General features: G+C 43.6%; 1 protein-coding gene across 1 annotated transcript in view; it reads left to right on the top strand.

Moving 5' to 3' along the window:
- Nucleotides 1-5,484: 5,484 nt before the first annotated feature.
- gnptab (N-acetylglucosamine-1-phosphate transferase subunits alpha and beta) overlaps nt 5,485-17,500 on the top strand; it is a 35,407-nt gene continuing 23,391 nt past the window's right edge. Inside the window, exons 1-8 of the mRNA XM_031582317.2 lie at nt 5,485-5,976; nt 6,392-6,477; nt 7,295-7,414; nt 7,825-7,875; nt 11,606-11,808; nt 12,087-12,151; nt 12,669-12,803; nt 16,719-16,880. Of these exons, the coding sequence (XP_031438177.1) occupies nt 5,845-5,976; nt 6,392-6,477; nt 7,295-7,414; nt 7,825-7,875; nt 11,606-11,808; nt 12,087-12,151; nt 12,669-12,803; nt 16,719-16,880 (954 nt within the window). The 5' untranslated portion in view covers nt 5,485-5,844. The remainder of the gene's footprint in view (nt 5,977-6,391; nt 6,478-7,294; nt 7,415-7,824; nt 7,876-11,605; nt 11,809-12,086; nt 12,152-12,668; nt 12,804-16,718; nt 16,881-17,500) is intronic.

The raw sequence follows: 17,500 nt of genomic DNA, 5'->3' as shown, positions 1-17,500 counted from the left end.
GACTTGAATGCAGTTTTATTACCACACAGGAGTTCCTTGGAACGGATGTGGCCCGATGGCGTGCAGACCCTGTGTTGATTTCCACGGGATACTGCTGAGAAACCTCTCAGACACATGACCACACACAGAGCCCTGATGAACAGCAGGCATTCTCAGATGATGCTTAATACTTAAAACACAACGTTGATGACGTGTATGGCCATTAGTTGGCGCTATTGCTCAGAGGATGCTGAATAAAGACATAAGGCTTGCTGGCTAGCCAGTCAGTTCATGTGTGGAGACATTACTTCCTGGTTTTGACCCCGTGTGCTCTTACTTCCTGGTTTTGACCCCGTGTGCTCTTACTTCCTGGTTTGGACCACTTGTGCTCTTACTTCCTGGTTTGGACCACTTGTGCTCTTACTTCCTGGTTTGGACCACTTGTGCTCTTACTTCCTGGTTTTGACCCCGTGTGCTCTTACTTCCTGGTTTGGACCACGTGTGCTCTTACTTCCTGGTTTGGACCACTTGTGCTCTTACTTCCTGGTTTGGACCATGTGTGCTCTTACTTCCTGGTTTGGACCACTTGTGCTCTTACTTCCTGGTTTTGACCCCGTGTGCTCTTACTTCCTGGTTTGGACCATGTGTGCTCTTACTTCCTGGTTTGGACCACTTGTGCTCTTACTTCCTGGTTTGGACCACTTGTGCTCTTACTTCCTGGTTTCCCATGCATTACTCCTCCTCTTCTCTCCCACTCATTTACTTGTGTGACTTTCTTTAACGCTCCCTGTCTTCTTGTGTACATATGTCTTTCTTTCTTTTCATCGCTCTCTCTCCCTCACTCTCTCTCTCTCTCTGTCTTTCTTTCTTTTCATCTCTGTCTCCGTCTCTCTGTGTGGCTTTCTCTTGCACTCTGCTCCCTTTCGCTCCCTCTTTTTTTATGTGTATGTGACTTTCTCTTTTGTGTTCTCCCCCTCTCTCTCTCTCCTCTCTCTCTCTGTTTCTATTTCTCTGTCTGTCTCTTTCTGTGTGTGTGTGTGATGAGATCCTGGGAGAGGGCCCTGTCAGAGCCACGTGCAGTAGGGAGAGAGGAGAGGGCTGGTTAAGGGGTAGGCAGGGGGGATGCAGTGTGTGTGTGTGTGTGTGTGTGTGTGTGTGTGTGTGTGTGTGTACATGTTACTGTGTGTCTGTGTGTGTGTGAGTGTGTGTGAGTGTGAGAGTGTGTGTGTGAGTGTGTGCGTGAGTGTGCGTGTGTGTGTGTGTGAGTGTGAGAGTGTGTGTGTGAGTGTGTGCGTGAGTGTGCGTGTGTGTGTGTGTGTGTGTGTGTGTGTGTGTGTGTGTGTGTGTGTGTGTGTACATGTTACTGTGTGTCTGTGTGTGTGTGAGTGTGTGTGTGTGTGTGAGTGTGTGTGTGAGTGTGTGCGTGTGTGTGTGTGTGTGAGAGTGTGTGTGTGTGTGTGTGTGCCTGCCTGTGTGTGTTCCCGGCGTGCTGAGCGGGGGTTAAGTGGTGCAGAAAGCCCTCCTTTATGCCCAGTGAGAACGGCCCATGTGGCTGGCCGCTTGCTCCCCATTCACACCCCTGTCAGTGCAGCGAGCCTCGCTCAAAGACTCCCGAAAGTTTCATTCTCCCCTTTCCTGACCCCCTTTCTTTCCGCCTCCCTCTCTCCCTCCTTCCCTCTCATCCCTCCCTCCCTCACACCCCACCTCCTTCTCTCTCCCTTTCTCTCTTCCTTTCTCTGGCTCTTTCTCTGGCTCTTTCACTCGCCCTGTAAGGAAATTCTGACAAAAGCCCCCCGAGGCAGGGCAGAGCTAAGATTCTTCAGCACCCCTGCAGACTCTGGGAGCACACGCACATGTGGAGCCTGATGCTGCAAGCCCCAGGCTGTCAATCACACGATCGGCTGATTAATCAATCAATCCAGCAGTCAATCGATCAGTCCATCAAAGTCATAAATCAAAGAGAACTCATTCATTCAATGTTTGAAGAAACACGCAGTCCTCTCCCACAGATGTGGGCCCTTGGTCAAGACCTTCCGTCTGAAGTCGTTTAGAGAGGCTGCATTCTCTGAGGTATCTGTCGACCTGGTCGTCCTGGAGCACCGTGGTCCTGTGGGCCTGAAATCCAGCTCTCTAATTGATGTCAGTCTGGTTCTGCTGTCTCCTTTGGTTGCTAATTGGACGATGCCCTGCCACTGAATTACTATTAAGTCACTTCGTCCATTATAACAAGAACAGGTAGAACCGAGCCCAGCCAAGGATGATAACAACAACAGGTAGAACCCAGCCCAGCCAAGGATGAACTGAATGTGGACAGAATAGCTTCACAGCTAACATAGCATGCCGTATGTGGCCAGGTCATACCAAACTGCAATGCATAAACCTTGATTTTATTCTGCTGTTTACTGTCTCAGTCTTCTGCTTTTATAGTAGTGCCTTTGATTTCCACATGGCTCCCTGTGTTCGGTTTTCTGAATGAGATCTATTCCTTTACCTTAGCAGAGCATTTGAGAGTATGACGTCCATTCCTCATGAATCAAGATGTTACAGGGTTTCGTGACAAGAATGGGCTTCATTGAGGATCTCGAGGGAGGAAAAGTCTGGGAGAGAGCTCTGTGAAAAGTTATTATTCTTCATAAGTGACTCGACCACCAGACTCCCCCACTGACCAGACACCCATTCAGGAGTTTTCTTTTTTTCTTTTTTATTTGACAGAGAAAAAGGGGTGATTTTTCTAAAAGTGCAGTTTTCAAAATGTCACAGCTCACATCTGCCAGTACGGGTTCCAAGAAGAGAACCTCTGTTTGACAGAATGAGAGTGAAATGGAAGACACACACACACACATCCAATAATAAAAAAAAAATCTCTCTCTCTTACTCTGTCACACGCACACACATACAAGCTACACACACAATTACAGCAGAAAAGCTCTCTAAATCTCATGTTTGTATGCACTCTCTGACTCTCTCTCTCTCTCTCTCTCTCTCTCTCTCACTTTAACACACACACACACACACACACACACACACACGTGTGCACGCACGCACAGCACACATCTGAGAATGAACGAACAATTGTCTCCATCTCAACACTAATGATGTCTAGTAATGCAGTGACAGCTGCAGCAGACTGAAGACATAGACATAGACATAGGCTGAGGAGCATGGTGGCATTTCTTACTAATAGCATTTAATGACACCATAATCAGACTCCATAGGGGACAAAGACAGTCATAAGTGTCAGACAACATCAGACAACGAGCGCAATATATAATGTATATAATAACAATATAATGTATATAATTAACAATATATAGTATATAATAAACAATATATAATGTATATAATTAACATTCGTATCAAGCTGTTGCTCGTTCATTTCACATGTTTTCGATCGCCACTATCCCACTTGTTGGGTAGGTTTGACTCTGTGTGTCGTTGGGTTTTTTGAGGTGGGTCATCTAAAGCTGAAGACACTCCACACAAGAGAGAGAAGGAGGGAGATTAAGATGAGGTCAAGAAGAAGAGGAGGAAGATGAAGATGAAGGAAGAAGAAGGGAAGGAGATAGAATGAGAGACTACAAGGATGAAGAAATTAAGTTCACATGGCACATTTTAGAGATGCAAGAGTAATTAAATGTCAAACTGTTATCAATAGACATCTATATTAACTTGGTCTACTACTCTGCCTGCACTTCTAAGTTGATGTTGCCTACTTTTCTTACACTTGCCTTCCAGATTATTTAGTTTGACAATACTGCCCTCTGGTGTCTGGTGGCTATAGTACGAGTTTAAATATTGTTTATTTGTCTGGAAATGTTCTCTTTATTTTCAGCAACATGGAGTGTCTTAGTTTACTTAGCTCTTCAGTTTCAGATACTGTAGAAAACGAAACTGTAGATTTATATTTATTTAATTTGATTGTTTTCTCATTAGTCACAGTTTCCCTGACTGCTGACACACTATAACCAGTTCCCTCAGCAAGAAAACCTATAAGTTGCCTAAGTTCCCGAAAGTTTTCATACCTGTGATTTCAATTCACAGTTGTTCATGGTGCAACTGTATGCTCATTTAGTAAACACGTGCAATCAATACAATAAAATAACCATGTCATTCAATGTTAAATATCACAAAATACAAAGGATCTTTAGGAGTGTAGCCTACCAGCAAATGTCACCAGAGCTGTAATGTAGCAGCTATAGTTTATCTGAGGGTTTGTTGATGACAAAGCTGCTTTTAGATTTCTGCTGTTCATGGCGGCCGAAGCTAACCCAGCCCTGGGCCTTGTCTGTTATGAGCGCAGCTGGGTTGCATAGCCGACCTTGAGTGCTGCGCTGTGGTTGATTCAACTGATGGCCTATTCAAATTCTAGCTTAGCCATTGTAAAACTCCAGCATATAGAACGTGACCGTGCATTTAGATATCATGTGTCATGTTGAACATTGATAAAAGATGCCTAGAAAACGAAATTGATTAGACATTGCATTTTCGTGTCTTTCGGCACATCCACGGGCAGATGGCACTATAGGCCTTATGCCATTAGGTGTGCCGTGAAGGTCTACATGAAGAAGAAGATGGTTTGATTTGTTTACAGTTGCGTGGAGCCAGTGACAATAAGTGACAAAACGCAACAATGGGCGGCAAAGCAGCGGCGCAAAGCATCAAAACAAAAGTCCACTTAAACGTTAAATTCGAAACTTGGGTTTGACAAACGTTTTGTACGACTTTTGACTATTGTGCTGCTTACAAGCTGATTTTAATATTTTTTAGAGTTTTAAAAATGCCAGTCAAAGTTTGTTTTATTAAAGAATGTGCGGTCATTACAGGAATGATTGCTCATTATCATTATATAACATAATAGTTTGATCATCATTACCATATAATGAAAGAATATGATAGTCATTATTTAAAGCTGGAAGTTCTTGAGCTAACAGCTTATTACTGCAAATCAACATGCAGACCCCCTCTCCAGCATCAGTGGTCATTTGGTGTATATTACAACTGCGAATTTAAAATGTTTAGCAGACTCATCTTATCAATAACCTCATGAAATGAGAAGGTAGCATGTTAGCTACTTAACATGTATCGATAGGTGTTTGTTGTTTCTTATCATTTATTTCCAAATATAATCTGTTACCATTTTTTAAGCTGAACAACTCTGAGGTTCTATGTTTTAAAGTGTAACTTCACATTACTCCATCCACTGCCAAAAAAACCTCCAAAGTTTACTCTGTCATGATGTAGATAAGTCCCAAACGGTTGACTCTATGTACGTCAGCATTGGCATTGTAAGGTTCAGGGTTGATATTAAACAGTAGATGGCATATTGAGCCATTTTCAGTTCATGAACTCCTGTTTTATATTTTATATTTAACTTTGTCAATGTTAACACCAGAACTGATAATTTCATCACAGCACAGTCATATCATTAGTTCACAGTTCAAAAAAGTACAGTGTACAGAACCTCTTAAAAAAAAGGCATTTCAAGTTTTTTCCAACTCTTTTTTTTTTTTTTTTTCAACCTGTAGTTTTAGTGTTCCTTAGTTTGGGAGCAAGAGTAGTTAAGTGAGTATTGCATTTTTTTTGTATTGCAAATCGTTCTATTATTGAAAACGTATTAATAGTTTGGACTTTTATTTTGAAAAGTCGGCCATGTTGAAATGTTCGTATTGTCGCTGGCAACACACACAGCCAGACCTCAGTCATGCATTTGACAGTTTCGAATCGTCAGGTGACAAAGAGACTTTTAGGGGCTATTTCCTGTCCTGCGGTATTTCTCTGCAATTGTCTTTTTCAATATTTATTCACGTGCCGCGTGTGTGTATCACCTGTGCGTAGCTGAAGAGATATGGGCAGGAGAGGGGAGCCATGGTAATCATCAATTCAGCCCTCAAACTCCTGCAGCGACAGACTTATACATGTCTGTCCCATCGCTATGGACTCTACCTCTGCTTCGGGGGAATAGTTCTTATGATCGTATCTGCCTTTCAGTTCGGAGAGGTGAGTTAACTTTCGACGAAGTAACGTTACCAGGTGTCTCACGTAATGCACCTCTAAGCTACTGTCGTAGCATATGCCACATCTTCGACCCAGCCATTGCAAGACACTTTACATGCTTGTCAATGTAGTCATACTGTAACCACCTACTGTACATTAGTATTCTCAATACTCTACAGCCGTTGATCTGTTGATCGTGGTCGTTATACTTAAGGCAATATGAATGATGTTGTTGCCACTGACGGTACATTTCACGCCATACTAAAGTTACATTGACATTGGATTGGTACAGACGGGACACCTCGATCCTATAATTGGATTTAAAATGTAATGCGAAGGTTTGATAGAATACACTAGCTGATAGTTAACCCTGTGAACTGTGAGTGCTGAATGTATTGCCTTGTCTTATGCCCTACAGGTGGTCGTTGAATGGAGCAGAGACCAGTACCATGTACTCTTCGATTCCTACCGGGACAATGTGGCAGGGAGATCTTTCCAGACCAGGTCAGTCTGATTATGCCTTTATGCCTTTGGTTTTGGCTGGACTACGTTCTCTTACTCTTCTCTTTCTCTTTAACTTCTCCTCTGGTTTCTCACCTGGGTATTATACTGGGTGCCCTTCCTCCAGTGTGTCCATGTGTCTCTGGTGCCTGGTCATGTGTGGACAAACTAGCATTTCATGCACAATGAGACAGACCGATACACAGGGACATGACCAGACATGACTCTTTTATGACCATTTATGACTCATTTATGTCACTGTTCTTGAAATGTGTGGAAAGTGTGGAATTGTGAAACTTCATAACTCTCGTAAATCTGTAGGCTACTGCTCAACATGTCCCCTGTATCTGCCCTTGCTAAGCCCTCTGTTTCAAGTCAACACAGAGATATATGTGTCCTCACGTTTACATTTACAATACATTTACATTTATTAATTCAGCAGACTGACTTCAAAGTACAAATGTACTTTTTCATCAGTAGTCTGCATGTGCCACCTGGGGATCAAACCCATAAGCCTGTTTCTGCTAGCACCTTGCTTTGCCAGTTGAGCCACAGGAAGGAAGACATATTTGCTATGGTATCTGTAAAACCTGCAGAAAAAGAAGACTAGTACTTAACTCGCACAGAAGTTTCATTCCTACACTTTTTTAATTTCTTATGTAAAGTAGTATTTATTGTTACACTAGGTCTCTATTGCTTGTAGCTTGATTGTTTTCTCCTTTGTACGTCGCTTTGGGTAAAAGCGTCTGCTAAATGTAAAAAAGCCTTTGCAAAAGCTGCGTGTGATTGTGATTGTGATTGCGGTGTGGTTTCTGTGCAGGCTGTGTCTGCCCATGCCCATCGATGTGGTGTACACCTGGGTGAACGGCACCGACGTCGACCTCCTGCGGAACCTGAAGGGCGTGAGGGAACGACTGGAGGAGGAGCAGAGAGAGCTGAGGTACGGAGACGCACTGGGCCGCAGGAGACGCACTGCTCCGCTCCGCTGTGGATCCTGTCTGTTCCATCGGACTGTTCCTTTGTCTCTCATTTTCATTGGATTCCGTAGTCTCTCCTCTTCCCTTTTCTGAGTGGAATCTGATGGTGGCTGTTTTGCTTTAACCTTCTTTCTTGGCAATGCAAGAATAACCACCTTCTTTTTTTTTAGTGGTTAGAGAATCTAGTAAAAGTAAACTAAATATGGGCTACTGCTGTCATTATCACAGTTAAATGACCTGCTGTCGTCATCACAGTTAAAATACCTGTCAGCTTGCACTGCTAAGACAGAAGACAGAAGGCCTAGTCACACAGCGGTTGGTGTGTCAGCCACCCTGATGTCTGCACTGAGCTGATTGGCTTGTCTCTCTGTAGGGAACGCCTGGGGAAGAACGCCAGCGAACCGACGGAGGTGCCGAAGGAAGGGTGAGTCTGAGTCACGCGGGGGGGCTCTAGTCAGGCATCTGAGTGACTGCATCAGGGCCATGCGTCAGAAACATGAGGAACTGCCACTTTACATACAGACAGACATGAGTAAAAGCTGCTTCAAAGTAAACACACACACACACACACACACACACATATATACACACACACACACACACACACACACACACACACACACACACACACACACATGATTAACAGTGACTGAAGCAAACATAGAGGCATGATTAAAAGTGGCTTTAAAGCAAACACAGACCCGGAGGCAGTGCAGGCACATCCACGCCCACACACTCAGTAAAGAGATTAGTCAGCATCTATAAGCACTCTTGGGGGGAAACCTGGGTGGGGGAGGGGGTGCTTGTGGAGCTATAGAGCACTGTTTCTGCTCACAGAGTACCTGAACCGTTCAGTATTCAGTAAACAGAGAGAGTAGAGTGGGATTGAGTGGTCTGTATGCATGATCATTGCATCACCCAAACTCACAATGCAACAAGACAACCGCAGCCCCTCGCCCACACTACAGGAAGAGCACAGCTAGTGTGTGTGTGTGTGTGTGTGTGTGTGTTTTGTCAAAGAAGTGAGAAGCTAGATGAATGTATTTCCTTCACAGGCAGTGCAGGTATTTCCATTGCTGTTTGCACCCCTTGAGCAATATAAACAAAGGCTACGGTTTTCAGATGGAAAGTCGCATGAACGAGACCCATACCTGTTCTGAACAAATCAAATATTTAGTTTAAGGGCACAGACTGAAGCCCTGGCCTGCATGCCTGAGAGTATTTCAGCCTACTCTTCTCTGTGCTATTATGCACCCAGAGGTGCCAGGGTACTGGCCCACATGCTGTGTCTTAATAATTATGATGCAAGCAGTGTTCCTCTTTCATTTGAGATAAGTTACTTCCTGAGGTCTCTCCTATATGCAGTTAGGTGACTTCCTGAGGTCTCCAGGGTTTTTCCTGGGTCAAAATGGGTCTTCGGTGCTCAAAAAAAAAAAAATTGCGCGCTGTGCGTGCACAGTCTGTGTTACCGTGTCACCTTATTAGCTTACATTTTACCTTTTCATAAATAATGGAGGATATTCTTCAGGAAATAATTTTGCTTCCACTTTAGATTAAAATAGATAGGCTAATAGATTGACAATAGTCCATGCCCCATGGTGCTATCATGTATGGTTCAAATATTATCAAGGTTTACCTCTTTACATATATATGCAAACTACTGAAATGAATCTAGAACTAACCAGTGGTCAGAAATGGAACACACAAATTATAAAATTCAAGTTAATCTATTATTACTATTCATTTTTATTATACAAACCTACATACCATTCTTTTTGTTTTTATTATTAAAACTGTCCACAAATATGTTTAATAGTGTGTTTAACTTCTATTGGCCCACCAATGGAGGCTGCGTTGGAAATCAAACTTTTGTCAGCATTTTGAGTGGACATTTCATTTGCATTTGTACAGGTGTATTCGTGCACGTCGGGCTGGCCCTCGCAGCGGAACGACAGTTTACAACCGCACCGGTTTATCAATGATAATATTAATATTATTATATTCGAGATGTAACACAAATCTATCCGCTCTCCTCAGAACGAGCTGTGCTTTCATTCATAAACCAATGCGGTTGTCTGCCTCTCCCGAGGCCCCGCGGTCTACTGGTACTCGTTCAAACGGGTAGACAAATCAAATAATAGCCTACACCTGTGTGGGTCCTCAACATAGCAGATATTTTAATACATTGAAAGCCATGAATACTGAAAATGGAATGTTATGCTCAAAATCACCGCCGACGGATGCATACGCAAGTTGAGTGATTGGCAGCTGGCCGCTCTGTCCATTCGCGCACCCCACAGTTGCGTATTGTTGCGTACGAGGTTTCGGCTGTAGCCTATACTTGAAACATACTATTGAGATCATATTCGCTTACATGCATTGCATGCGTGATGAATTGTGGCTTAATGGTGTTTTGAGCCCTCACTGTCGACTTCAAGGCAGCAGCTGCCTGGAAGGCGCATCCCACCCCCTGAGCCAATCATTGAACAGAGGCTGCTCCTAGCTTGCCAGTTTAGACAAGACGTTGGTTTGAATTTGAGCAAGCAGCTAGCTAGCAGTTGCCGACATTATCTAGCTAGCTAGCAGTTGCCTACATTATCTTAAAAAAATACTTTGATAGTAGGTATAGTGTTTTATTTAAGAAGTGTGTGTGTGTACCTATATATCATATGTGTGATGGTTAGAATATTAATGCCATATACAATAACTCACTTATGAGAGCTATCCAAAGACTGGTGGCTGCCTTAATTTAAAGTATTTAGCAGTCAACCTCCCTTACTCTGTACGCTTTACAGGTAGCTGTAAGCCATTAGATGCCTGAGAAATAATTAATATCTATAAATAACAGCTCGCCTTTATCTTTTTAACCAGATTGGTAAACAGGTCGCGATCAATATTTTGCAGTACAATAGGCTACCTTGGTTAAAAATCGAATTACGGTAGATTCATGCTAGCATTGCGCTAAATAATTAGACAGCTAACATTCATTAGTGGTGTTAACATAAAGTCAGTTATTGTATATGGCATTAATATTATTCTAAAACACCTTCACTAGTTGTTTTAACCAGATTTGTAAGCAGGTTGAAAACAACATTTTTGAAGTAAAGTGCCTTGGTTTAAAACAGCTAAAAGCTAGCTGAGTTGCTAAAAGTTGCTTGCTCAAATCTCAAATTCAAACCAACATCTTCTCTAAACTGGCAAGCTTGGAGCAGCCTCTGTTCAATGATTGGCTCAGGGGGTGGGAGGTGGAATGCGCCTTCCAGGCAGCTGCTGCCTTGAAGTCGACGGTGAGGGCTCAAAAGACCATTAAGCTGAATTGCGCCATGAATGACAGCTTTTTTTTATTACAGTGCATGACATGCCCTGTATTGTTATTCCTTCGTTTCTTATACTTCTTCTCATTATTCCTTGTACCGACTTCTGCGCTTAATTTAGCTCCAACCGCTTAACGTAGAAACTCCGTTCAAACTAAACTTTATACTTTTTAAGATATTAAAGAAAAACAAATACAAATTTTCCCATTGACTTACATTGGGCCATTATGACATCATAATAGGGTCATTAAACTGGCTTGCACCTGTGCTTCACTGACACCTGCGCCAAGGTTCCAAGGCTCCTCTTCTCTCTGTCCCTCTCAATTCAACTGTATAACTAGGGAAATTAAGAGACACCTTCCATACTCTACTTTTTTTTTCAGTCCTTTTTTCTCTCCTTCTTTCAGTATTTTCCCTCTTCACTCTCTCTTTACTGTCTTTATCCATAGCTACTCCTGTTCACTCTTCACTCTTCTTCCACTCTTCTTCCCTTCTTTCACTATTCTTTCCTTCTTCCACTCTTCTTTCCTTTCACTCTTCTTCCACTCTTTCCTTCTTTCACTCGTCTTTCCTTCTTTCACTCTTCTTTCCTTATTCCACTCTTCTTTCCTTATTCCACTCTTCTTTCCTTCTTTCACTCTTCTTTCCTCCTTTCACTCTTCTTTCCTTCTTTCTTTTCTTCTTTCCTTTCTTCACTCTTCTTTCTTTTCTTCTCTCTATATATATATATATATATATATATTCCTGTGCATAGGTGTTGAGCAGGATTAGGCATGTGTTTATACATGTGTGATCACCAGTCCCAGTCTTGCCTCCTCCTGACTGGACCGTGTTCCCTAGGGAGCGTCTGGAGTGTCTGCTGTCCCACTGCATCATGGCCCCTGTGCTGGTGCTGGACCCGGCGCTGCCCCCCAACGTCACGCTGAAGGAGCTGCCCGCCCTCTCGCCCGCGCTCTCCTCCGCCAAACAGCTGCTGCCGGTGGCCAAACCACTCCACCCCTCCACCACTGTGTCTGTGCTCATCTTTCACTCCCAGGGCGATGGTAAAGAGTAGTACCAACACACACACACACACACACACAGATGCAGAAGACAAACAAGGAGGTTCTAGTTTTGTGGATTTTTTTTAGTAATGACAAATTACTGTTTCCAGACAGTGTTTCCTGTTTGTTGTTACAGTCCTGCATCCACACACACACACACACACACACACACACACACACACACACACACACACACACACACACACACACAGAGAGCTTTGTCTAAATGTTTTTCTCTCCCTCACCCTCTCCCTCTCCCTCTCTCTCTCCCCCCTCAGTGGATAAGGCATACGCAGACGTGCCAAAGGACATCCCCAAACACTCCGTCTCCAGGGGATACCTGGTGAGTCCCCCCAGCACACTCCTCCTTAACTGGCCCACACGCATGCTGACATGCAGGGCACTGTTCAAGGTCTTTAGGGTCTTTTCCATTGTAATACATGCCGGCCAAACACGACCCTTCCTCATTGGAATGTGTACTTCTATTAAGGCATATTGACTAAGTCATTCATTCATTTATTGACACACTCACTCACTCACACACTCACTTTCTCTATCTCTCTCTCTTTATGTTGTATATTGTGACATTGATCTTGTACTGTGTTTTTTTTTTTCTTTTTTCTTCTTCCGTTCCTGTCATATTGATCTCCTGTCATATTGATCTCCTGTCATATTGATGTCCTGTGTATTGATCTCCTGTCATATTGATGTCCTGTGTATTGATCTCCTGTCATATTGATGTCCTGTGTATTGATCTCCTGTCGTATTGATGTCCTGTGTATTGATCTCCTGTCATATTGATCTCCTGTGTATTGATCTCCTGTCATATTGATCTCCTGTGTATTGATCTCCCCTGACAGACGACTGATAAGGAGGCCCCTGGTCTGGTGCGCATGCAGACGCTGGCCTACATGAGTGGCTTCCCAGCCTCCTTTAAAGAGACGGAGCAGCTCCGCGTCAAGCTGCCTTCTGTCGTCACCAGCAAGATCAAACAGGTAGATACCACCCAACCCAAACCTTGCCGTCTCCATGACAACCCGTTAGATAAGTGCACGAGACGTGTGTAAGTAGGGCCGGCCCAGTGCCGAGAGCACTCCCATCAGATGGATGCACAAGATGTCTAACGGCAGGCAAAGATGGACGCTGACATCATCTCTTATCAGTCACATTAGTGTGTCCACAGCAGACACAGGGAGCTGATGTCTCCTTGGTCTCCAACGGTTTGGAGGAGTTTTTCTCGTTTTTCCGCTGTGATTGTGTTATGGCTATTTTGTTTTGTCAGCATCCTCATCACCATCTAAGCTATAGACAGCTTTCCTGTGTTTTGTTGATGGTTGCCCTACGGTATTATTTGTTTGTATACAGTGACATGATTTTTCCACTATGTGGCAGTATTGCTCCAAGTAATGACACTGTTATAAGCTGTAATGTATTTTGGCCGATTGGTAATGAACAAAAATAATGATCCATGTAATTTATGAAGGCCTAAGGCCTTTTTAAAGTTAATTAGTTCATGCTCAAATATATTCAGAGTGTCGCTTCAATAGGAACTTTTCATACATATTTAAAGCAACAATATCTAATTTTTTATTTTATTTTAAATTTAGCCAGTTTAGTCTAGTAATATATTTCCAAAATACACCAGTTACCAAGCAAGCTATCTTTACCAAATATGTTGCCAAATACACCCGTTAGCAAGCTAGCTATCTTTTATCAGTGTGATCTGTAAGTTATCGGTTGGCATTAAGTGACGAATCTGACTGTAATTACAGTGTCATACAGCTGTCCGTTAATCAATGTAAGGGAGTTACAGTTGATGTCAGGTGAAGTGTGTGAATGGGACTGTGAGTGAATTGGGAATGTGAGGAAATGGGAATGTGAGTGAATTGGGAATGTGAGTGAATTGGGAATGTGAGTGAAATGGGAATGTGAGTGAATTGGGAATGTGAGGAAATGGGAATGTGAGTGAATGGGAATGTGAGTGAATTGGGAATGTGAGGGAATGGGAATGTGAGTGAATTGGGAATGTGAGTGAATTGGGAATGTGAGGGAATGGGAATGTGTGTGAATGGGAATGTGAGTGTGTTTGCAACTGTGTTTGTTTAGTAGCAATGAGATGATTTGAAGTCTGCAGTGAGACAGTGCCTCCTGTCATCAGCTGTATGATTATAGAAGGGGTGTGAGGGAGAAATCCAAGGCTGTGTGTGTGTGTGTGTGTGTGTGTGTGTGTGTGTGTGTGTGTGTGTGTGTGTGTGTGTGTGTGTGCGCACGAACCTGCATGCCTCTCTCGTGGACGTGCGCCTGTGTGTGTGTTTAGAGGGGTTAACATCACAACAACTGTTTGGACTGGCCTGGCTCTTGAAGGCGCAGGGAAAGGTCAGCTGTGTTTGGCTAACCTTTCTCTCCTCTGCCTCCTTCTCCATTTCACCCTTTCATCTTCTCTTTCACACCCACACGTCTCTCTCTCTCTCTCCGTCTCTCTCTCTCTCTATTTATGTATTTATTTTGTCTCTCACCCATGCATGTAGTGTAGTCTTCACTCTTCTCTCTACGTATTATTCCTGAGATCACCCATAAAATATATCATTTGAATGAGTGTACATTGAATGTACATTTTGAGTGGAGAATAATGAAGATCATTACTGAGGCTGGGGCTTTTTGCGTTTGATTGGATCCTCCCCTTTCCAGTCCCTTCCCAACATTCTGATGCATTAATAGCAGGAAGCAGTCAGAAAGTTATACTGTTCAAAGCTGCCACAGGACCTCTGCACACTGTCGACAGTAGAGTATTTCACTGTGTGTGTGTGTGTGTGTGTGATGATAATATTACAGCTTTAAAATAGAAGCAGTGACCATTTTCTTACATCAGAATTTAGCGGGGTTCATTGGCCATGGTGTTGTTTAATGCATCTCACCCTGTTTGTTACAGTCTCTCCTGAGGTGCTAAGAGGATGCCTGTTTGTTTTCGTCTCTCCTGAGGTGCTAAGAGGATGCCTGTTTGTTTTCGTCTCTCCTGAGGTGGCTAAGAGGATGCCTGTTTGTTTGAGTCTCTCCTGAGGTGGCTAAGAGGATGCCTGTTTGTTTTAGTCTCTCCTGAGGTGGCTAAGAGGATGCCTGTTTGTTTGAGTCTCTCCTGAGGTGGCTAAGAGGATGCCTGTTTGTTTTAGTCTCTCCCGAGGTGGCTAAGAGGATGCCTGTTTGTTAGAGTCTATTCTGAAGGTGGCTAAGAGGATGCCTGTTTGTTTGAGTCGCTCCTGAGGTGGCTAACAGGATGCCTGTTTGTTTCAGTCTCTCCTGAGGTGGCTAAGAGGATGCCTGATCACTACATGACAGAAGATATGACCTGCGTTGGTCTTGCGTCAGTTTTATTAACTGTGCTTTGAGGTGTTTAGGCCAGTGCCAGATGGCACAGTGGTGTGCTGTGTGTGTGTGTGTGTGTGTGTGTGTGTGTGTGTGTGTGTGTGTGTGTGTGTGTGTGTGTGTGTGTGTGTGTGTGTGTGTGTGTGTGTGTGTGTGTGTGTGTGTCAGACTTTAGAGTTGGTGTTGTGAATTCCTCAAGGTCTGATCTCATCTCATCTCACCTCACATGCTTTGCTCATGTCATATGAGTCACGTAATCTGGTTGCGTTAATGTCTCACATTCGGGAGAGAGAGAGCGTGTGTGTGTGTGTGTGTGTGTGTGTGTGTAAGTATGCGTGTGTCTAAGGGAAGTGATATTCTCCTTGACCCATGTTGGTCATCCCTGCTGTCTGTATTCATGTGATCCAGCGCCAGTATGTTTTACGGGCCACTCTAAACACAGACGCGTGTGGCTATGGTGATAGCACCGGCACCATGCACTGCCCTAAGCTCAGCTTCTGTACTCAGAGCTCACAGTCTGGGCTTTGAGAAAGGGATTTGGGGTCTAAGCAAGTGTGTAAAGAATATGGGTGATAGTAAATGGTGGGGTTGTGTTTATGAGTGTGTGTGTCTGTGTGTGTGTGTGTGTGTCTGTGTGTGTTAGTGGTCTTTATGGCTGTGTGTGCAGCTATGTATGTTTCGGAATAGGACACCAAAGCACATTGTAAATGTTGTAATCTGAGTGCACATACAGAATTAGGCTCGTGTGTGTGTGTGTGTGAGTTCACACAGTTCAATTCACACAGTTCACACAGGATGAGCTAGTGCTAGCAGAGTGCTATGTGTCTAACATGATGAATGGAAGCTGTGTTTATTCTGATGGTGTGTGTGTCTGTGTGTGTACACTAATCTTATCTCCTAACCACTATGTGCCCCTTCTTATCATGATTTCAACACTGGAATCGAAATCAAGACGCAGCTTGTTTTGCTGTCTGTGGCAGCGTGACCTAGAGGCTAAGATGTGTAAGATGTCTGGTCCTGCCACTCTCCCCCAGGCTGCAAAGTAGAAGGTGTACCCAGTTAATGTTGGGGTTCATGTTTAAGATGTCTGAGGAGTAGAAGGTGTACCCAGTAAATGTTGGGGTTCATGTGTAAGATGCTTGGTGTACCCAGTCAATGTTGGGGTTCATGTGTGAGATGTTTGGTGTACCCAGTCAATGTTGGGGTTCATGTGTAAGATGTCTGAGGAGTAGAAGGTGTACCCCGTCAATGTTGGGGTTCATGTGTAAGATGTCTGAGGAGTAGGAGGTGTACCCAGTCAATGTTGGGGTTCATGTGTAAGATGTCTGAGGAGTAGAAGGTGTACCCAGTCAATGTTGGGGTTCATGTGTAAGATGTCTGAGGAGTAGAAGGTGTACCCCGTCAATGTTGGGGTTCATGTGTAAGATGTCTGAGGAGCAGAAGGTGTACCCAGTCAATGTTGGGGTTCATGTGTAAGATGTCTGAGGAGTAGAAGGTGTACCCCGTCAATGTTGGGGTTCATGTGTAAGATGTCTGTCCTCCCTCCGCAGCTCCAGCTCTACTCGGAGGCCAGTATCGCGCTGCTGCATCTGAACGGCGCTCAGGACTTCAGTGATCTGACCCAGCAGGCCAAGAAGAACCTCACCCTGGACGGAAAGGAGCTCACCATCAGCCCCGCGTACCTGTTCTGGGACCTCAGCGCCATCACGCAGGTAACGCACCTGATCTCTGCCACAGTGGAGAGCTTCCCCATAGATCAGCGCCATCACGCAGGTAACGCACCTGATCTCTGCCACAGTGTACAGCCCAGCATAGCTCTAAATTCTGAGAAGCTGGTGTAAATCACTGATCATTTAACTAACATAACTGCAGATGCTGGAACTCAGATGGATGTACATCCAGCACTTCTGCTATCACCTGTACAATCCTTTTGAGATTAGAATCAGGTTATGGTGAAGATTAGAATCAGGTTATGGTGAAGATTAGAATCAGGTTATGGTGAAGATTAGAATCAGGTTATGGTGAAGATTAGAATCAGGCAGAGGTGTAAAAAGTACTGAAATGTTGTACTCAAGTAAAAGTACAATTACTTTGATGAAATTTTACTTAAGTACAAGTAAAATTACCCATCTAAAAATCTACTCAAGTAAAAGTAAAAAGTAGTTCATTTAAAATGTACTTTAAGTAAAAGTTACTTAGTTACTTTCAACAACTTGATGGGGGCCGCTCCTATATAGTGCAAAAAAGAACAAGGGGTCATAAATCCAATACAAAAACTAGTTATTTTTTATTAAAGGAGAATCTTTAGAAATATAAGTGCAATGACATTAAA

This window comes from Clupea harengus, chromosome 16 (genome assembly GCF_900700415.2).
Source record: "Clupea harengus chromosome 16, Ch_v2.0.2, whole genome shotgun sequence".
In the NCBI taxonomy this organism is placed as follows: domain Eukaryota; kingdom Metazoa; phylum Chordata; class Actinopteri; order Clupeiformes; family Clupeidae; genus Clupea; species Clupea harengus.
The sequence above is the reverse complement of the archived record's forward strand: the minus strand, read 5'-3'. Positions and strand labels throughout refer to the sequence as shown.